Genomic DNA, 21,986 nt, shown 5'->3' on the forward strand with positions numbered 1-21,986 from the left:
TTGAGCCATTGTCCCTTGAGTGTGGCTTCCCAACCTGATAGACACGCGTCCGTGAAGATTTGAATTGGTGTTGGACAGAGATACCAACTTCCTTTCGTCAAATTCTGAGACTGAAACCATCATACTAGTCTTGATCTGACTTCATCGGTCAGGATGAGATTTCTGTCACTTCTTCCTTGGTATGTCTCTTTGGTACGGCCTCAAGAACCATTGAAGAGGTCTTGCTCGTAAGCGTGCCCCTTGAACCGCGGGAATGCATGCAGACATGTGACCCTTCAGTTTGGTCAGGGACATTAGAGAAGGCGACCGGGAATTAATCGCTTTCTTTGCTAGAGATGAAATGTTGTGGATTTTTGTCCACTGGAAGGTATAAGGAGTTTGTCAGTGTGTCTATGTCCATCCCCCATCTCTCTCAATCGTTGGGATGGAATTAAGTGGGTCTTTCTGAAGTTGATTATGACCCGTGTTCTGTTAACCTCTTCAGAACTCTCTCTGAATGATCTATGCTCTGCTAGTTTGAGCTTGCGCAAATCAGAATGTTGTCTGAGAAGGGTGCATTCTCACGCCCTCCTCGCGCAGAGATGTGACTGGTGTGTCCAGAACTTTGGTGAATACTCGAGGAGGGGCGATGATAACCCGAATCGTAAGGCCCTGAATTGGAAGAGGTGTCCCTTGTACGGGAACCGAAGGAAACAACAATGTGCCGGGTGTATTAGAATGTAAGAAAATGCTTTTCCCTGAGGACCTGTGTGACTGACTTTAGTGTCTCCATCCTGAAGCGCTTTAATGGGATAATCTGTTCAGAAACTTGAGGTCTAGGATGGCTTTCCATCCGCCGCCTTTGTTGGGAACAGTAAAGAATACTGAATAGACTCCCAATGTATGCTCTAATGGTGAGACTGGCTCCATCGCCTTGATGTCTAAGAGGCCTCTGAAATTCTATGGATTTTTTTTTTTTTTTTTTGGGGGGGGGGAATGTTGGAGATATTACTAGTCGATGTGAAGGAGTGTAAGAAAAACTCTATCTGATAGCCTTGTGAGATAATGTTTGTGACCCAGAGGCCTGGTTGGGAGGTGACCACTGACGGTGTAATAGGCTGAGCCTGCCTTCCACTGACTGGTGGCTGGCGTCACTGTTTGGTTGGGCGGTAGGGTTTATCCCCTTTATTGCCCTGGAAGGTGGAGGATTTTGGAGATTTATTGAATCGTCCTCCTTTACTAAAGGAGCTGCGATTCTGGTTCCGGTGGTTTCTAGGTTGATCAGGTCTGTATCTTTGAAGTATGTGGTATGCACGAAAGGACATAGAGGGAGTGATCCCTTGGATTCCTTGCGTAGAAACTTGTCTTTGGTCTCCACTGATATGGGGACCAAATTGTCTCCAAGCAAGGTCTTTCCCTGATACAGGAAGCCCATAATAACCAATTTTGATCTATATACTCCGCTTGCCAGGGGCGTACCCAGAGAGCCTTTCTGGCAGCTGAGGCTGTGGCTAGCGTTCTAGCTGCATATGACATGTTATCTAAGGAGGAATCAGCTAGAAAGAATACCACTCTCGAAAACATGGATGACATGGTATCTAAGGTAGAATCAGCTGGAAGGATACCACTCTCAAAAAAAAAAAAACATGGATGCCCTTCTGGCATCTGATGCTGCGGCTAGTGTCCTAGCTGCATATGGCATGGCATCGAAGTTCGAATCAGTTAGAAAGAATACCACTCTCAAAAAACATGGGTACTCCTGTAAAGGCGTTTCTTTCTTCCTGTGGAAAAAGTTGATATAACTTCCTAGTCCAAATTATTGCCGCTCTGTATACTAGGGCAGATGTGATAGAAGCGCTTGATAGTGAGTGCCAAGGCCTCTGAGCATTTATGCCTGCTAACTCTGCCTTCCTATCTGTAGGGTCCCTAATCATGGCAAGGCCATGTAACAAGGTTGAGGGAGTGAAGGCAGTGACAGGTGATTCTACTGAAGGCACTTTTAGAATTTTAGAAGCACCGATAAACCAAATATAAAGGGTTCCTAGAGGCTGTGGAGCATTGTATGGGTGCCATTGGTTTCTCCCGCTCTGCTTTCAACAGAGTTAGAAATAATCAAGCGCTGGCACAAACCTATCTGGAGTCTTTTCTCCCACTCTGAGTCCTCTGAGAGATCAAGAGTAGCTAGGTTTTTATGCCAATGCAGAAGGAAATCTTCTGCGTTAAATACTATAGACAGTCTGGGTACCAATTGGCAATTTTGTGACCATGAATTAGCTTTCAGCGCTGCTTAGGCTGGCCAGCACGTACTCTCTTGGTAGTACTTGGACTGGTGATTGGCTCACCAGGATCTCAGGCAGAGGTCTTCCACATCACCTACTACCAGAATTGGCCCTCTGCATGCCAATCCGACGCTCTGCCACTGAGCCACAGCCTTTGGCTGATATTCTGCCCTTTTAGCAATCAGATTACTGTTTGTGGTGCTGGAGGGTGTGATCCCTACGATCCCTGTATGGATGGGGCAGGATAAGGAAGTTGTACTGCCCTTAAGCCATCTGAGAAGGCGTTTTTAATCAGGGCGGAGAGCTCTGCTCTTACAGGAGTAAAACAGGCTGCATCTATGGGGGGGGGGGCGAAGTCACCTTACCGGCAGTCGATGTCTCCGTTGATGCTTCCCGTCCTTGAATAATAATAGGCGAGCCGCCTGAGGACGGAGCATTGCGAGGCAAAAAGGCGAGCCGCCAGCCTCCTTCATTTTCCCCGTTTGTGCAGTGTGGGAGAAGTGGCTATAGCCGCTGTGTTCTCCTGGCTGCTTCCCGCTGCTTCCCGTCCTTGAATAACAATAGGCGAGCCGCCTAAGGACGGAGCACGGCGGGCGAGGCAAAAAGGCGAGCCGCCAGCCTCCTTCATTTCCCCCGTTCATGCTGTGTGGGAGGAGCGGCTACCGCCGCTGTTTTCTCCCGGCCGCTTTCTGTTGCGATCTGGCAGTCGCGTCTTTCAGGCGCGGTAGAGCAGCGTGCGTTTTGCAGCAGGCATTTGGCGCGCTTGTTAGCGGTCGAGCCAAGCCGTTTGTACTTGCCTGCGCCGTTCTTGCCGCTTTTGCCTTTCCCTTTTGAGTTTTGGTCCTCAGGTCACCAGAGTGACTGTCCGAGGGTTCATCTAATTGTAGTGGTAAGGCCACTAGCAGGCTAGGGTCTAAATTGGCAGGCGCTATATAGCTGTCCTGATGCCGATCCGCCAATTTTTTTTTTTTTTTTTTTTTTTTTTTTGGCGGGAAAAGACCCTTCTGAGGAGAATAGGCAGAAAATTAAGACAGTAAATAGAATTGAGTAGTAGATTAGTTAGGTTAAGTTTAGGTTTGTTAAAATAAGAATATTTTTAGGTCTAATAAGTAAGGTTAAGGTTTCTCTATTATTTCTGTAGCAGAGAGCTGCTAGAAGGCTGCTCTCCCGTTCAAGGCAGGAAACAGAACTGATCACAAGGGGGCGTTTACCCTCAGAGGTCAGAAAAATTTAAATATTTGGTTCCTGCCTCCCGAGATAAGAGGAAAAGGAAACACCCATAATGAAGATGCCCTTCTCCCTCTGAGCGAGAATTAACAACTACCTCCCCCCCACATCCCCAGTGACCCCAACCCTCCCCCCACCATGTAGGATCCCACAATCAGAGCACTCCCAACAGATGGCCATCCAGCCTCTGCTTAAAGACCTCCAAAGACAGGGACTCCACCACCCTCCGAGGCAGTGCATTCCACCATCAAACCACCCTCACCATCAGGAAGTTCTTCCTAATGTTTAGGTGGAATCGCTTTTCTCTTAGTTTAAATCCATTACTCTAGGTTCAAATCCCCACTCTGCCATGGAAGGTTGCCGGGTGACTTTAGGCTAGTCCCTCTCTCTCGGCCTTTCCTTCCTCACAGGGTTGTTGTAAGGATATAATGGAGGAGAGGAGAACCGCTTTGGGTCTCCATTTGGGAGAAAGGCAGAGGTAATAAATGGAGTAAATAAATATAAGCACAGTGACAAATTTCAACAGCAGCAATTGGTGGTAACACGGTTGGAGAACCAGTGCAGGATTGAGCCATCCCATAATAAAGCAGCCCAAGTGGTTATGGCAACAGGAGCTCACCCTCCAAAACAGATACCTACCCCTGTCCATAACACCCCCCTGCTCTTTTCATTGGACAAACAGGTCACATCTGCACAAGAAGTATTACCAGAACAAAACTCTGGCATGGTCATACACGGCCACCTACAGAAACCAGCAGGAGAACATTTCCATCTCCTGGGACACACCGACTTTGAGCTGAAAGCTGCCCATCTTCAGAAAAAGGAATATTTCAGTGTGAAACTGCAGAATCCACCAGGAAATGTGACTCACCATCTCCTGAACAAAGGTGAGGCAGGTCTCCCTCATGAGGTGGTGGATTGTTCGGTGTTGGAAGTTTTAAAATATCCGTTGGATACCTAATTGTTGGGGATAATATAGCTGGAGTTCCTGCATCGGCAGGGGGTTGGACTAGATGGCCCTGGTGGTACCTTCTGACACTGAGATGTCTTCTCACTCACCACAGGTATTCAACAGATTAGCAAAACTTGGAAGACAACAATATAACAGGTTACCGCCATAATTCAACAGAGCTGCTTTGAGCCAATCCCCAGGCCACTTGCAGGGCTGGCAGAATAAATAAAGTGATTAATAAGCCAAACAAACCAATATGAATGCCTGAGGTGTGAGAACCCCCATGTAAACCATACCAAGATCCTTGGAGAAAGGGATGCAATACAGGAAGGTCTTGGAGCCATCACCCCTCACACACACAGACTCAGCAGCTTTGTTTTTCAATTTTCTCATAAAACACCTGAGAGTAAGCTGCAAATGGACATTCTCAGGACTCAGAAGAGAACAAGCAGTCCTCAAACAAAGAAGCTTCAAGGGGAGATTACAATGCCAGATTGCAGAACTGGAGTTCATTCACAAGTTCAGAGCAAGGCTGAATCCAGCCATGGCTGAATAGGGACATGAGATCCTTACCTCACTACAGATGCTAATTTTCTGCCCCCAAACATTTCCCCTCTGCTCTAATCAAGCTGATTACAATGTAAATTGTACCTCTGCATCCTTAGTTCCTTCTTTGCAACACCCCTCCCCCCTTCGGCCTGGGATATCAGGACTCAGGAATCTCCATTCCTATTTGCATCTGATGGAGTTTTGACTCTCGAAAGCTCACACCTTGAAAATCTTGTTAGTCTTGAAGGTACTCCTGGACTAGAATCTAGCTCTTCTCCTGCAGGTTAACATGGGCTACCCTCTGAAACTATCCTAAACAGAGCTACACCTATATAAGCTCCCTAACTTCACCAAGGAGAGTGTAACTCTGTTTAGGACAGAATGGTAACAAACCAGAAACTGGAAGCCAGGATCTGCAGGCACCGCTGACTTCCCACGCACCCTGACAACCTTGCGCATGCCAGCACACACAAAGAGCTGTGGAGGACCCCCAAAACTGTTCTCACTCTGTTGTAAGCCGAATGCAGCCAGAGCAGCTGGAAGATCAGCCCCTGGTAGACAGACAACGACTTAGGGTCATGGAACTTGGTGGGATCCATGACGTCTGGCGGCTGGGTACTGTAATGCTCCATCCGGGTGAAGCGCTGGGGGGCCGGCTGGTCCACGATGCGCATCACGGCAAATGGGCAGCGGTGGGTGAATCGGATGTATTCTTTTCCCCTGAGGATCAAGGAGCAAAGAAATTAGGACATCAGTTGGAACCCCATTTCGACCTTCCCTGGAGCACTTGCTTTCGTTACTTTTTTCAGCAGTACTGAAAAAATGCTCATTTAATGCTCATTTAGTGTTGTCTAATATTTTCTTTCATAAAGAGCAAGGGTCCCAAACCTTTTAGAGCATGCGTGGAATTCTGACACGGCGTGGTGGGCACAGCCACAAAATGTCTGCCACAGAATGGCTGTCATGGGAGGCGTGGCCAGCCACAAAATGGCTGCTGCAGTTTACCTTCAGTCACACAGTGAAGATCCTTGTGCTGTGGTGGCAGCTGCTGCCAAAGCAATGCTTTTAAAAATCAGCACAACCAATCAGAAGCGTTGCTGAGCAAAAGTCCCATGTGGCCCGCCCACTTTCTAAAAACACTTGGCAGACACCAGATAAGTTGTCGGCAGATGCCATAGCACCCACAGGCACCATGTTGGGGACCCCTGACATCATTATCATTTTCTGCCTTCTGCCCTAAAAAGGGGTCCAATGTTGTCTAACAAAGTTACTTTTTTAACGTCCAAGTAGAAGTAGTTTCTACCAGTACGTGTAGGGTTCCCAACTGCCCGATCTGATTGGTTGTGCTGATTCTATGAACTTAGGCAGTTCATGAGAGGGAGGGCATCTTGGCCATCTTCTGGGTCACTGGGTGTGTGTGGGGAAGGTAGTTGTGATTTTCCTGCATTGTGCAGGGGGTTGGACTAGATGACCCTGTGGTCATCTTCCAACTCTATGATTCTATTCTATGATTCTATGAAGGAGGCGAAAGCCTTCCTTCTAGCCCTGCTGTGCGCGCGCTCTGACTCCACAGAGCGTGCATGCAGTGCGGCTTTGAAGGCTCCTGCGTCCCTTTCCAAGCTGCAAGCTAGATCAATCCCGATCTGGCCTGCAGCTTGGAGACGGAGGCAAGAGCCTTCCTACTAGCTCTGCTGTGTGCACGCACTGACTCCTCAGAATCTGGTTCCCCCCCCCCGTTTGTCACATGATTTGCTCCATCTAGTGGTTGATTCAATATCACACAGGTTTATTTCCAGCATAAAAACCTGCAGTTTAAATCTGCAGGGAGATATGCTAGACATAAACCTATGTGATATTGAATCAACCACTTGACGGAACAAAACACGTGTGGAACTGTCCCCCAAGAAACAGAAACATAAAAGCAAGGAAAATGAGAATGCTGAAAAGCCCAAATGCTAGTAAAGCCATTTATAAGCAGCAAGACATTGGGAACAAGTTTAAAGTCGATGCCAAGCCATGGATGTTCCACTCACTCATACGTCATCTGGTGGTAAGGGGCACTGATCAACTGCCTGTACGTCAGGACATGATTCAGCGGGACTCTCCTCTTGATTACTCTCGCTTTGCCATGTTCATCTTCTAAATAAAGCAGCTGAAAGAAGGGGAGGAGAAGCTGATGGACTCAGGCATTTTACTCCAAAAAGTAAAATCTTACCTGTTGAATTTCTGTGCTTCTCATGGATGGAAGGTCATTCTACACAGAGTTAGGTCCAGCTGATGAAAACTGCAAGGTGGGACAAAAGTATTTGCCTGGGAGGAAGTAACTTCCCTCTAGCTCCCGACCATTAGCAGAGAGTATCTATGAAAACACACAACTATAGAAAAGAACTGTAAAACAAACCCAGCTTAACCATTAATTCTCATTTTTAAAAGGTGAAAATAAAACTGTCCTGGATCAGAAAACAATGGATTCGTCACTAAGGCCAATGAAGATTCATGTTATTACTCAGGGTGGACCAAATGACCTGCCATCCATGAGAGGAATGAAAACTCATCCAATAAGAATTTCCTTTTCTGCCTTCACGGATAGGAGGCTATTCCTCATAGGGGTGTTCAAAACTGGTACAGCCCAGGGAGGGAGGGAACCCTTTACCAGGCCTGGTACCAGCAAGGCCTGAACACTCTTTGCAGGACTCGAAGACCTGGGGCAGCTTTGGCTGAGGTGCAGGGATCTATTTTGTTATGCCTTGTGAAAGCTTGGCATAAGCATCAAGGAGCAGCCCCTTGAGGGAGGGGCTCTATGGTGCCAAGAGAGCAGCCCCACCTTGGCCAAGATCCTCTCTGTATGGGCAGCTTTGGAAGAAGAAAAAGGCCAAATCTATCCCATCAGGAGAATTCCAGGAGACCTGCTTTCCTAGAAATGATTTGTGAGAGAAAATAAACAGGCTCATGGGCTGTCAAGAGGGCTTGTGAAGAAGGAGAAGAGAAGGAGGTGGTTCTTATACCCCACTTTTCTTTACCTTTTAAGGAGAATCCAACTGTCTTACAATCTCCTTCCCTTCCTCTCCCCACAACAAATACCTTACGAGGTAGGTGAGGCTGGGAGAGTTCTGAGAGAACTGTGACTAGTCCAAGGTCACCCAGCAGGCTTCATGTGGAGGAGTGGGGAATCAAACCCAGTTCTCCAGATTAGAGTCTGCCACTTTTAACCTCTATGCCACGCTGGCGTCTATAATTTGAGAGTCCTCTGTGAGTGTGTAAAGTGCTGATAATTCTGTGGAATTTCCAGGGCAAGAGACATTCAGAGGTGGTTTGCCATTGCCTTCCTCTGCATAGCGACCATGGAATTCCTTGGTGGTCTCCCATCCAAGTACAAACCAGGGCCAACTCTGCTAACTTCCCAGATCTCATAAGACTGGGCTAGCCTGGACCACTACAGGCACCTACACGCACCTAAAGAATGCCATTTATTCTCTTTCTCTCGTTGAAATAGCAGGGTTAGGTCAGAAGGGAGAAGCTCTTGAGTAGGGATGCAGAAACTAGAAAATTTTGGATTCTTTAATGTTCAAGAAGCCCTGCTTTGTCCCTCCCTAGTTCCTCCCCCCATCCAAATTTGGATGTTTATTTTACACAAATGTGTCATTTGTTTTATGCTTCTTTTTCATGGTCTTTTTAGCTATTGATTTTAAGTGATCTGGTTTTTGACCAACTAAAATGTGGGCAAGGAAAAAATGGTGCAAAGGAAAACAAATTCTTTAATTTTTTAAAAAATGAATTAAAGGATTCGTTTCCCTTTGCACCAATTGTTTCCTTGCCTTCATTTTGCCTTGATGCACCCCCCTTCTTTTCCTCAACTAAAATGTAGTCCTTTATATGGGATTGTCAGAACCGAGCATCTTCTTTTTTTCCCCGTCAAGAGGTGCAAATGGGTTGGCATTATCCCATAAAGTTCAAATTTTCTTCCATAGCACAAACTAAATTATCTTACAGTTCCACTCGGGCAGATGACATTATTTCTTTTGTGTCCCTTGAGTGAATATTTCCATGCCATTCACTTTCTTTTTCTTTTTTTAAACCCAGTGCAAAACAAATTGCTTTGGAAAGATTGTGTTGGCAAAGTCTTGGTCAGACCTTTATTTCCCAGGTACCCACCAAAACTTTAATTGGTCAATATGATCAGCTAACTGTTAATCAGCAAGTACAGCCTTTGACTTACACTAGAACAAAATACTGTTACAGTCTGTGTTTTGTGGGTGGGTGGTGTGGGAGGAGCGCCTTTCATTTTGACCAATAAATTTGCATTATAGAATGTCAGCTCAACAAACACAGCAAGACACTTTGTGCTTGGGGTGGAGGGATTTGTTTTTAAACCAAATGGGGTGGAGGGATTTGTTTTTAAACCAAATGTCCAGAAAATAATAGAATTAACAATCCACTTTAAACACCTAAACGGAGAAGAACAAATGGAAATCAGTTCACTCCTTTTGGCCCTATTAGCCTTCTACCTACTAGCACATTCACAGGGACAGTAAATCAAAGCAGCAAGGACTTCACTCAGGAGAGCACTTAACTCCTCAATGAGCAAGTGTCCTCAATCCTGGCCATGGCGGGCAAATGGGTCTTACCAAACTGTGAAAGAAGGCTACTTGCTGGAATTTTCACACATTCTATGGGATTTTATTTGGTATCTCCTCTCTTTAAAAAACTGGATTTGGTAGATGATTCAAGAGATTCAACAGATATTGACCCAGTGCCTCCAAAAAACTGCTGCTGTGGAGTGTTTTCCATCTTCTTGCAGACCAAGAAGAAGTTGATTTGTGTCTAGTCCCCTAGCATGTCTCCTGGACAGGACTCTGTACTCTGGTACAGGATCCTCCCCAAGGTCTTGCTGCATGGACCGTTTAGATCTTCCTTCCAGGACCAGATCTCTAGGGGTGTGCACCAATTCCCCCCCTTCCCGATTTTTTGATAACTGTCAGGGTCTTCACTGAACGCAAGATCCTGACGTGCTCTTGATATGAGTTCAGGCCAAGTTCTGGCCACAAGTCAAGTCCTTGGTTCCCAGGGCTTGGAAGCTCCTGTTTGTAGGTTATGTTTTTTCAAAAGTTTCTCCATCCTATCAGTGACTCCTTTAATAAATGGCAAGAATACCTTTCCTATGGGAGACTGTTTTTCCTGAGTTTTCTGATTTTTGTTTGGTTTAATGGCCCTTCTGATTTCATTTCTGGAATAGCCATTTGCTAGCAGTGCGTGATTTAGATGATTACTTTCTTCCTTGAGAAACTGTGGTTGAATTTGATTGAAGATAATGTGCTAGTGAGGGTGTGGTATGTTAATATTTTGTCAGATTGCACAGAGAAGCCATTGAAATTCATAAACATCAGCACAACTTTAACAGAAAAGAAGAGAGTTTAAGAATGAATAAGGCTTGGCTTCCTGTCCTGAAAACCTCCAGACTAACAAAGACTACAGTCAACAATAGCCATGCAGATTAGCTTTGGATTTCACTCATTAACAGATCACTTCAGGATACAATGGTTCCATATTAACATACCACACCCTCATTAGAACATTATCTTGATACTTACAGGACAATGATTAGAACATTATCTTTGATACTTTTTGCAGGACAATGATTCAGCTCAACCCAACCCCTTTCTGAGTATATATTACTCTTCCTACACACTTGACACTGAGAGACACTGTCCTTCAGTGTTACTCCTCTGAAGATGCCTGCCACAGCTGCTGGCGAAATGTCAGGAAAGAAAATACCAAGACCACGGTTACACAGCCCGGATAACCTACAAGAACCAATGAACTCTGACAGTGAAAGCCTTCGACAATAATTTTCTAACAGTTAGAGCGGTTCCTCAGTGTAACAGGCTTCCTCGGGAGGTGGTAAGCTCTCTTCCCCTGGAGGTTTTCAAGAAGAGGTTAGATTGCCGTCTGTCAGCAATGCTGATTCTGTGACCTTAGGCAGATTATGAGAGGGAGGGCATCTTGGCCATCTTCTGGTTACTAGGGGTGTGGAGGGGGGAGGTAGTTGTGAATTTCCTGCATTGTGCAGAGGGTTGGACTTGATGGCCCTGGTGGTCCCTTCCAACTCTATGATTCTATGATTCTAAGCTGGGGCAGATGGGAAGGCCAGTTAGACTCCCAACAGCTTGGGGGAAAAAGAGGAGGAAGTTGCTGAACCAACTGTGCCACTCGAGATGGAGTCATGGCTGCTTTAAAGCCCTAAATGGTCTGGAGACCAGGACTGAAGGTCTAACTTCTGTCACATGACCTTGTCAATTAGCTGAGGTCATTGGTGGAAGCCCTCCTCCAGGTCTCCGAACAAGCATCGCATGGACATCTGCTGGAAACAAGAGGCTGGATGAGATGGACTTCAATCAGATCCAGCAGAAGGCTTCTGCTGATGTTCTCTGTGTTTCCCTGCCTCCATTCCCTATCAGTGACAGTCAGAGTTTGGTACAGGACCAAATGTACGGGACAGAGAGAGAGAGAGAGAACAGCCTTGCTCAGGTCTTGCAAACTGAGGGCCGTGGCTTCCTTTACTGAGTTAATCCATCTCTTTTCCTGCCGCCTTCAACTTTTCCTATCATTAATGTCTTTCCCAGTGATTCTTGTCTTCTCATAATGTGACCAAAGTATGACAGCCTCAGTTTAGTCATTTTCGCTTCTAGAGTCAGTTCAGGCTTGATTTGATTTATAACCCACTGATTTGTTTTTTTGGCAGTCCACGGTATCCATAAACCTCTCCTCCAACACCAACAAATTGGTGAAAATTAGAGAGTGAGGGGCACACAAGTGAGGGTGAGGGACACACATGACACGCAGCTGCAGTTTCAGTGGCAGACCAATACATTGATAGATGCTTATATTCTTAAGGTTAGCCTGTGAGGCACCCTCACCCACTAGCAAGCCCTTCGGTTCCCCCAACTGGTGCAACCCCCACTGATATGAAGTACACCCACCTGTTTCAGCCCATCTGGGTCGTAGAAAACACTGATCATGGCCTCCATATTCCCATATTCAGGTGATTTTCTAATGATCTGTAAATCACTATATAGATTCCAAGGTTTTGATGGATGCAACTGGATAAGCACCGAGCTGCCTTCCAGGGAAACCCAGATCTAGAACGAGAGAAAGAAGTGTTGAAGACAAGTCTTGGTGAAAATTGGAGAACAGCAGAGTTTTAAGACTTCATGCTGTGAAAGCTGAATTTGTAATGTAGTTTAAGACGCCTTCCCTGGGATTAAGCCCCACTGAATAAAATTGAACTTACTTCTGAGCAAATCTGTTTAAGGTTGCTCCCTATGCTGTGAATCACAAAAGCACCCACTTAATCTCACTTCTAACGTGATCTCACACTAGTGACCTAAGGCCAGAGTTCCTCACCATGGTGCCCGTGGGTGCCATGGCAGCCCCCAGTACTTTCCTTGGTGCCTGTGCTGCCCCCAGGCAAAGTTAGTAGTATTTTCACTATCAGACTTAGCGATGTCTAGCTCTGTAGTTATCAATTTGTATTTGCATTAGTCTAGGGAAAATAGTACTCTCACTTTAAGATGACGCCTCATGGAAAATGTAGTTAGATGCCACACTAAGTCAGATGCTTCTGGATTGACTCACTTATTGGTCAACACAACTTCCCCTTCCGGCAAGCTCCAGCTGGCCTGCAAAAGATCTACTACCTTTGTTCATTGTTAAGGACTGGCGGCAAGCTGAGAGAGATGCTGATTCAATGTCTGATCCCTGTACTCTTGCATAAGGACTCACTTTGTGTGTGTGTGTGTGTGTGTGTGTGTGTGTTAAGTGCCGTCAATTCGCTTCTGACCCTATGAATCAATGTCCTCCAAAATGTCATATCTTTGACAGCCCTGCTCAGATCTTGCAAACTGAGGGCTGTGGCTTCCTTTATTGAGTCAATCCATCTCTTGTTGGGTCTTCCTCTTTTCCTGCTGCCCTCAACTTTTCCTAGCATGACTGTCTTTTCCAGTGACTCTTGTCTTCTCACAATATGACCAAAATACGATAGCCTCAATTTAGTCATTTTAGCTTCTAGGGTCAGTTCAGGCTTGATTTGATCTATAACCCTTTGTATCCTTTTATCCCTTAGAAGCTCCTTGATCAATTGATCAATTGATCTTCTTCCAGTTTGAGTGGTAAAGGCCCTACTGGGATGCAGCACTTCTGGGTGTAAACCAGAAGTGCTACGATCGGATAAGTGCAGCTGTGCACATGTGCGATCTCACCTCACCTTCACCCCAAAAACCTCCCGCTGGAGGAGAGGGAGGAGAGGGACCTGGTAAGCGTAACAGTCACACATTCTTTCTCCTTCTCTCAGCCTAGCCTATATTGCAGGGTTGTTGTAAGGATAAAATGATGAAAGGAGAACTACATTGTGAGGGGAATTATAACTGTGGCTTATTTTGGCATACAACATTGGGCTTTTCCACATTCTCATTTTCCTTGCTTATAAGTTCCTGTTTCTTTGAGGGTTTTTCCTATTCTGTATGTGTTTTGCTCCCTCTAGTGGTCTATTTGATATTACACCAGTTTATGTCTGGCAGGAAAACCTGCAGTTTAAATCTCCAGGGTGATATGCTGGACATAAACCGGTGTAATATCGAATCGACCACTACAGAGAGCAAAACGTTTGTGGAACAGTACCCCCCCCCCAAGAAGAAACAGGAACATACAAGCGAGGAAAATGAGTATGCGGAAAAGCCCATCAAAACAGAAGGCAAAGTTGATTTTTCCTCCCATGGAGTCAGCCCAACAACCTCCGGTCTTTACTATGGAACTGACAGGCAAACCAGCAGAGAAAACTGTGCACACTTTTCAGTTACTGCAAAAGCCTGTGAAACCTTTGAGCAGTGATGACAGTTATTTTTTAAGGACAACTGTGTGCAAAGCAGTCAACATTGCTTCAAGCAAATGATGGCCAGCAGTCAGGTGAGATTATGTTTCCCCCCGCTCTTAAGAGGAACTTCTGCAGTGGGAGATGCCCAAAACCAAGGCAGTTAAAATCCCACTTTCCACACCATTATTTACCCCTGACTCTCCTCCTAACCACATGCCCTTGAATTCTTAAGAAAGACAGAATAGAAATACCTCCTCTTTATCTGTCACACAGGCATAATGCCCCTGATATGAATGAACAAAATATTTGATGAAGGATGTACTCGGGAAACTGGAGAGGTATACATAATTCACCATGTCGTGGCTGCAAAGAGAAAGAGAGGCAAGAGCAGTTTGTTTTTCACTCCTTTGTAAACCCCACTCCATTTGGGGGTAATATACAATACCTCAACAGAAGTCCGAGTGAGGTCTTCACTCACAGATAAGCCCCCTTTTTTCCATACCTTCTATCGTTAGAGAAAAAAGCCTCTATATCCTTGACTTACACATAGCAAAATTGCTGCCAAACAAACACCACAGCAAGGCAAGCAATTGATGGCAGACCAGTGGAGATATGGTCACAGACAAGGAAACTGACAACCACAACAACATGTAGCTGGGCCCTGAGTCTTGGTGCTCTTCCCCAATATAACCCAGCTTGCCTTTTGTAGTGGCACAAGCACACATCATAGAACAGAATTATAGAGTTGGAAGGGACCACCGGGGTCATCTAGTCCAACCCCCTGCACAATGCAGGAAATTCACAATTACCCCCCCAGTGACCCCTACTCCATGCCTAGAACATGTCCTCCCCCTCATGATCTGCCTAAGGTCATAGAATCAGCATTGCTGACAGATGGCCATCTAGCCTCTGCTAAAAACCTCCAGGGAAGGAGAGCTTACCACTTCCTGAGGAAGTCTGTTCCACTGAGGAACCGCTCTAACTGTTAGAAAATTCTTCCTAAAGTCTAGACGGAAATTCTTTTGATTTAATTTCAACTCATTGGTTCTGATCCGACCTTCTGGGGCAACAGAAAACAACTCAGCACCATCCTCTATGTGACAGCCCTTCAAGTACTTGAAGATGGTTATCATATCCCCTATCATATTCTCCTCTTCAGGCTTAACATACCCAGCTCCTTCAACCTTTTCTCATAGGACTTGGTTTCCAGACCCCTCACCATCTTTATTGCCCTCCTTTGGACACGTTCCAGCCTGGACATGTTCCAGCCTGTCTACATCCTTCTTAAATTGCAGTGCCCAAAAGTGAACACAATACAATAGGTGAGGTCTTTCCAGCAGAGTAAAGCGTGATCTGGACACTATACTTCTGTTGATACAGTCCAAGATCGCATTTGCCTTTTTAGGTATCACATTACACTGCTGACTCATGTTCGGTGTTTGGTCTACATACAGCCCATTCCTGAGCCGCGCCGGTGGCTTAACCCAAAGGCCTTAGGAGGCGCAGGGGCCCACACCACTGGCACCCAGAAGGTGCACGCCAGCGTGAGTGGCCCTAGCACCAGCGTGCAGGCCCAGACGTTGGTCCCCAGACGACACCTAGCACAGGCTGCGGTGGCAAGCTGGGAGGCATTCTGGTACCCCAGGAAGCATTCCTGGGGCGTAACGGCGCCCCAGGAGGTGTTCCCGGGGTGTTACAGCGCTGTTTTGGCTCAGAAAAGCCCCCCTTTTTTGGTTGAGATACGCCAGCTTTTTGCCTATGAGGGTTGCACTTTTTTTTTTTGCGCTGGGTTTTGCTCTGCAGTAGAACAGTTAGGTCATTTATGTTTGGTTGTTAGCCGCACAAGCCCTGCGGGATTGCTCTGCGGCTACTTTTGACTTATTCATGATTTTCTGGTCCCTCAGCGCTTAATTCGCACCCAGTCAGCAGTTGTGCTGCAATTCTAGGAACCTGTTTTACTGCAAATTTCACCTTTGCCTCGATCCCAAATCAAACTTAGTTGAGCTGAAAATCATGAATAACTCTTCCTTCAAACTTAATACTATCCTGCCCTTCCTGCCCCCCATTCTTGCCTCGTCCTACTCCATCCAGCCTTCCTCCATCCCCCCTCTCAACCCCCACTCTCGCACCCAGTGAACATCATTTAAAAATAAAACACTCCATTTTGACCACTTTAAAAAGTAAAATTTCTAAACATTAAACTATATCGCTAAAGCAATAATAGAAAAGCTCGGCATTGCAAAAAATTTGTGATACAATATGGGGAGGGGGGAAATGTTGAACCGAGAGTAGTGATTATGTTTCATAATGAGAAGATTGATTAAACCACAGTCAACATCGCTGATTGAACTTCCTCCCCAAAAAATTATGTTTAAAATACCACTCTGCTACTGAGATTCTCCGTGGTGCTCCTAGTGGAACATGCAAGCTACTCTGAACCAGTCATTGGCGGGGTGGGGGAGGGACACACACACATTTCTGGGGGAGAGCTTGTGGAGGAGGCTCCTGTGCTAGAGCAGCCTTTTCCAGGACCAGCCACAAGATCAAGGGGAGGCACCCTTTCTAGGGGAGAGGTTGTGGAGGAGAATCCTGTGCTACAGCTGTTTAAAGTCCCCCGTGCGCCTTCAGGGAAGCTCCCTGAAGGCTGGGGGGGGGAGATCTGTGCCTCCCGGCCGGGAGACACAGATCTATTTAAAGGCCCCCCTGCGCACCTTCAGGGAAGCCCCCTGAAGGTGCGCGGGGGGGCCCCGAATTTTCCCCCAAACTCCGGATCTCGCCCGAATTTCGGGGATCCGAATCAAAATGGGGCCGAATTTTGCCGAATCCGAATTATACCGAATTTTTTTTTCAACAGTCCTAGTTAGGGGCTGCCTACCTGTATTTTACACAGAGGTGACATTGTTTGGTTGTTTTCTGTTCATGGGTGATGGTTTTTTAGGTCCACCAGAGGGAACCCTTGCTATGCTGGCAAACAGTGCGCTGTAACTTCTCTGGAGTTTCATTGCTGCAGCACACAGTAGGGACATTTGTGTTTCCTATTGCAACAGTCACCCACCAACATGGCTATCTGTCAGCCCTTGGCCCACAGAACCAGAAATCACCACAAAGTCATATAGAGTCCAAGCAAATGGCTTTTACTGGTCAATTAGGCATACAGTGCAAACGAATAAAATGACAGCTATGAGAGACTCACTAGCTGGGAGATAATATAAAGCAGAAAAGGCGGGAGATTACAAGCATAGGCTGAATACAGTTTCCCAGGAGCTGAGTTCCCAGGCCTAGGTATGCGACCTTGAGGGCCAGACAGTACAGCGCAGAGACAGAGGCAATAACGAAACCGAGATAGCAGCCTGACATTCTGCTCCCCTCAAGGCCCCCTCCCAGTTCGCAAGGGGGCTGGCTTATCTGGGTAAGCAATGTGAAAGGCGTTGACGAGGTCGGGGGCGGAGACATCCCGTGCGCGCACCCATTCGTCATAGGCAGGGGGGAAATGTTTCCAACGGACTAAATACTGCAGGTTGCCATGGTGAACACGGGAGTCAAGGATCTTGGAGACTTCGAAGTGTTCCTCCCCCCCCACCATGATGGGTTGCGCAGGAGGTGGATCCGGATGCCACTGTGGAGAAGCAACATGGGGTTTGAGGAGGCTAATGTGGAAGACAGGATGCACACGCCTCAAGGATTTGGGGAGAGCCAGTTCCACCGTGACAGGGTTTATGACCCGGGTGATGGGGAAAGGGCCAATGAATTTAGCACTGAGCTTATGGCACGGACGGGTGGAACGGAGATTTTTGGTGGAAAGGTAAACCAAAGCACCCACTTGCAGATCACCCCCGGGGGAGCGATGTTTGTCAGCTTGTGCTTTGTATTTACGCTTGGCTCGGTCGAGGTTGCTAACGAGCCAGGGCCAAGTGGTACGGAGGGCGTGTGCCCAGGAGGCAATGTCGGGGTTCCCCTCCCCCTCTACATCATCTGCAGGAGCAATAGGACTGAAATCTTGTCCATAAACGGCATAAAATGGGCTAAAACCTGTGGATTGATGCATGGCATTATTGTAGGCATATTCTGCTAAAGGTAACAGTTCCACCCAGTCATCCTGGTGGTAGTTGACATAACAGCGTAAATAGCATTCAAATACAGCATTAACACGTTCAGTTTGACCATCAGTTTGGGGATGGTATGCACTAGACAACCCTTGTTCCACTCCCACCAACTTGAGGAAAGCTTTCCAAAACTTAGAAACGAAACCACTTCCGCGGTCACAAATTATCTTACGCGGAAACGAATGTAAACGAAAGATATGCGTCACGAAGAGGCGGGCTAGTTTCTGAGCAGAGGGGATCCCTGCGCATGGAATCAAATGTATTTGTTTAGAAAACAAATCAGTAACAACCCACAACACAGTTTTTCCCCCACTGAGAGGGAGATCAGTCATAAAGTCCATAGCAATCACTTCCCAAGGTTTGCTGGGCGTTTCAAGAGGTTGAAGCAGTCCCGGGGGTTTTCCCTGCGATCGTTTCGCAGCGGCACAAACGGGACAGCTGCGGATGAAAGAGTCAATGTCGGAACGCATTCCCCCCCACCAGAACTGTCTGCGCAATAAGTGAAGGGTTTTCAGAAACCCAAAGTGCCCAGCTGTTTTGGCTCCATGAGCTAAATGTAAAACGTCCTTCCGGAGAGCTTTGGGTACATACAATTTCGAGTCCTTGTACCAGGACCCTCCCTGTTCCAAAACACCAGGAGGTAGGGTATGAGCGGAGCGTTCTAAAAGGCACTGGTCCCGAAGGACATTTAAAAAGGACTTGGAGATGGGGATTTTGGAGGGGGGCCCCCCGTCGGTCATGGTGATCTTAGAAACAGTGATGGGGTTAGTGCTTACGTGCGGCGGCGCGCAGACTGCAGGCGGCTGGGCGGCCGGAGGGGTAGGAAGGGCGGGAACGCCGGTCTGTTGCGGTGGCGGCTGGGCAGCCGGTTGGGCTGGCGGAGCCTGTAAGTTGGGTACGGCGTGCTGGTGCTGGGATCGAGTTTGCACAGCCAGCACAGGCAGGGTCCCACGTTGCATAGGGGTGAACAGAGAGTTGGTGGGTCTTTCAAGTTTTACCGGATATTGTGGTAAACGGGAGAGGGCATCCGCGAGAACGTTCTGTTTCCCAGGGACGTGCTTCAGGGTGAAACGGAACTGAGCAAAGAACTCCGCCCACCGTTGTTGTTTCGCCGACAGCTTATGGGACCCCGTGAGGGCAGCTAGATTTTTGTGATCGGTCCAAACCTCAAAGGGGACTTTAGATCCTTCCAAGAATTGCCGCCATAGAGTCAGTGCATGATGAACTGCTGAGGCCTCTTTCTCCCAGATGGGCCAGTTTAATTGAGCGTGCGCAAATTTTTTTGAAAAGTAAGCGCAAGGGTGAAGAAGACCATCCGGTCCTTGCTGGAGGAGAGCCCCTCCCATGGCTACATTGGAAGCATCGACTTGCACAATGAACATTTGATTTGGGTCTGGGTGCCGTAGCACCGGCTCCGAAGTGAAGAGGCGTTTGAGGGCCAGAAAAGCGGTTTGGCATTGCTCAGTCCATAGGATTTTTGCGGAGGGCAAGGCAGCCGAGCTTACTTTTCCCTTAGTTTTCAGTAGGTCTGTAATGGGTAGAGCCACCTGGGCGAAGTTAGGGATGAATCCCCGGTAGAAGTTTGCAAATCCCAGAAATTGCTGTACTTGCTTACGGTTGGTGGGGGGAGTCCAATCGAGGACGGCTTGGACTTTGGCGGGGTCCATGCGAAGACCTTGGTGGGAGATGATGTATCCCAAAAACGTGAGTTTGCTTTGATGAAATTCGCATTTAGCTAGTTTTGCGAAAAGTTGATGGTCACGCAGGCGTTGCAGAACTTCCCGGACCAGAGCCACATGCTCGTTCATAGTTTTCGAATAAATGAGAATGTCATCTAAATAGACCACCACCCCACGATATAGAAGGTCATGTAGGATTTCATTGATGAGTTGCATGAAGACCCCCGGGGCCCCTTTTAATCCGAACGGCATCACAAGGAATTCATACATTCCGAAACAGCTAGAGAAGGCAGTGAGGTGCTCATCCCCTTCGCGGATACGGACCCGGTAGTAGGCTTCCACCAAGTCTAACTTAGAGAACACACGGCCTTCCTGTAATTGTCCCAAAATATCCGATATTAATGGGATAGGATAGGCGTTGGTCTGGGTAACCGCATTGAGCTTTCTGAAGTCAATGCACAGGCGAAGGTCGCCCTCTTTTTTCCGGACGAAAAACGCGGGGGCCGAGTTTGGGGCATTCGTAGGGCGAATGAACCCTCTGGCGAGGTTTTTGTCCAAAAAGTCCCGGAGGACAGTGCGCTCGGAAGCGCTCATAGGGTAAATCTTACTTTTGGTAAATGTGCAGTCCTTTACCACCTCAATCGCACAGTCTGAGGCTCGGTGGGGGGGTAAGGCATCACATTCCCTAAGGTCGAAGACATCTTCAAAGTCCCGGTATACAGCAGGTAGGACCGGAGGTGCTGGGGCAGTGGAGATTAATGCCGGAACGGGCGGATATAGCAGAGCAAAGTTCTGCCGATGCTGGTCGCAGGTGGGACTAGCGAAGGAGATAGTGTTTGTTTCCCAATCAATACTGGGACTATGTCCTTTAATCCAGTTAATTCCCAAGACCACTTCGAATCGGATAGGGGCTATAGTGAAGTCTATTTGTTCCCAGTGGGAACCAATTCCCATCGCTACCCCTACGGTTCGGTGATCAACTGGACCCCCCTGGAAATCGCTCCCGTCCATTTGGGCAAATTGGACAGGATTTGGCAAAGCCTCAGATTCGGCTTTGAGAGCAGTAAAAGTGGTCTCACTTATGAGAGTGCGACAACAACCGGAGTCAATGAGTGCTTTGACGGGCAATTGGGGGCCACCTTTATGGTGTTGTAGGACTGCGTCCACGTAGACAGTGGTGTCCACTTCCTTGATTTTAGTGGGAGCATTCGGTTTAGCAGGGGAATCTGCAGAGGTCTGTGGAGACGCTCCATTCACCACAGACCGAAGCCGTTTTTTGACAAGTCGAGGGGAGATTCTAGGTTTAAGGCTGGAGAATTCCATGGGTCTCCTTCATCCGAGGATGGAGAGTTGTCCCCCAATGGGGCACTTGTAATCCGAGACCCGGCAGGGTCATCAGTAGTAGGCAGGGAGGTCGGGTCTCCAACGTGAAGTGCAGAGGGTGTGGGTCTTCCCGGCGCTGCGCTGCGGATGGCCGCGGTGCCTCTGCGTGGTGGACGACCTCTGGCTCGGGTTGTCGTGCTGGGGCGAGATGCTTCCGGGCGGTACGGGCAGACAGCTGCAAAGTGACCCATTCCTCCGCAAATAAGACAGGCCCCCCTCTGAAACCGGTCTTCCCGTTCCTGGGGCGGGCGTGCGGGATTCCGTGGAGTGGGCAGTGGCGCCTTGGGCTGAGGCTTTTGGGTGCCTTTTTCCCTGTGCTTTTGGCGGACATGGGAAACATAGCGTCGGCGGCTTTCCACTTCCTCGGCTAACAGGATCCATCCCTCAAGAGTATCAGGATCCCCTCGCATGTATGACCAGTTCAGAATATCAGGGTGTAGGGATTCCCTGAAATGATGAATTAAGGTGGCCTCGGGCCATCCCACAATTTTACTCGCCAGTCTCTGAAATTCGTCGGCAAACTCTCGAACCGGAGTGGAGCCTTGCCTGAGTTGTAACAGTTCTGATTTGGCTCGTTCCCCCAGGAAGGGGTCTTCAAACCTCCTCCGCAAAGCAGTCATAAAGTTGTTGAGGGTACGGATAGAGCGGGAACGGGTGTCGAACTGGAGGACCATCCATTCCGCTGCTTTACCCGTTAGAAGGGAAGCCACATAGCGCACCCTGCTATCCTCCGTGGGGAACAATTGCCCCTGTTCCCGCATATAGCTGTCCACTTGATGCAAAAAACAAGGTAGAGTCTCGAGGGACCCATCGTAAGTAGTTCTCAATTTGAGTTGCATCCAAGGTCCGGGTACAGGCTGAACTGGTTGAACAGGCGGACCGGGCGGCGGTACAACGGGAGCTCCGGGAGGCGGAGGCAGCACAGGCACGTTAGCAGGTGGCTGACCGGGGACTCCTGGACCCGGGGGT

At 47.7% G+C, this 21,986-nt stretch overlaps 1 protein-coding gene across 1 annotated transcript in view; it reads right to left on the reverse strand.

Moving 5' to 3' along the window:
- LOC130474232 (cation channel sperm-associated auxiliary subunit gamma-like) overlaps positions 1–21,986 on the reverse strand; it is a 125,536-nt gene that overhangs the window by 20,906 nt on the left and 82,644 nt on the right. Inside the window, exons 13-16 of the mRNA XM_056845768.1 lie at positions 14,104–14,215; positions 11,964–12,122; positions 7,020–7,138; positions 5,493–5,706 (exon numbers count right to left, since the gene is read on the reverse strand). Of these exons, the coding sequence (XP_056701746.1) occupies positions 5,493–5,706; positions 7,020–7,138; positions 11,964–12,122; positions 14,104–14,215 (604 nt within the window). The remainder of the gene's footprint in view (positions 1–5,492; positions 5,707–7,019; positions 7,139–11,963; positions 12,123–14,103; positions 14,216–21,986) is intronic.

The sequence above is a fragment of the Euleptes europaea genome, chromosome 3 (assembly GCF_029931775.1).
Source record: "Euleptes europaea isolate rEulEur1 chromosome 3, rEulEur1.hap1, whole genome shotgun sequence".
Lineage (NCBI taxonomy): Eukaryota > Metazoa > Chordata > Lepidosauria > Squamata > Sphaerodactylidae > Euleptes > Euleptes europaea.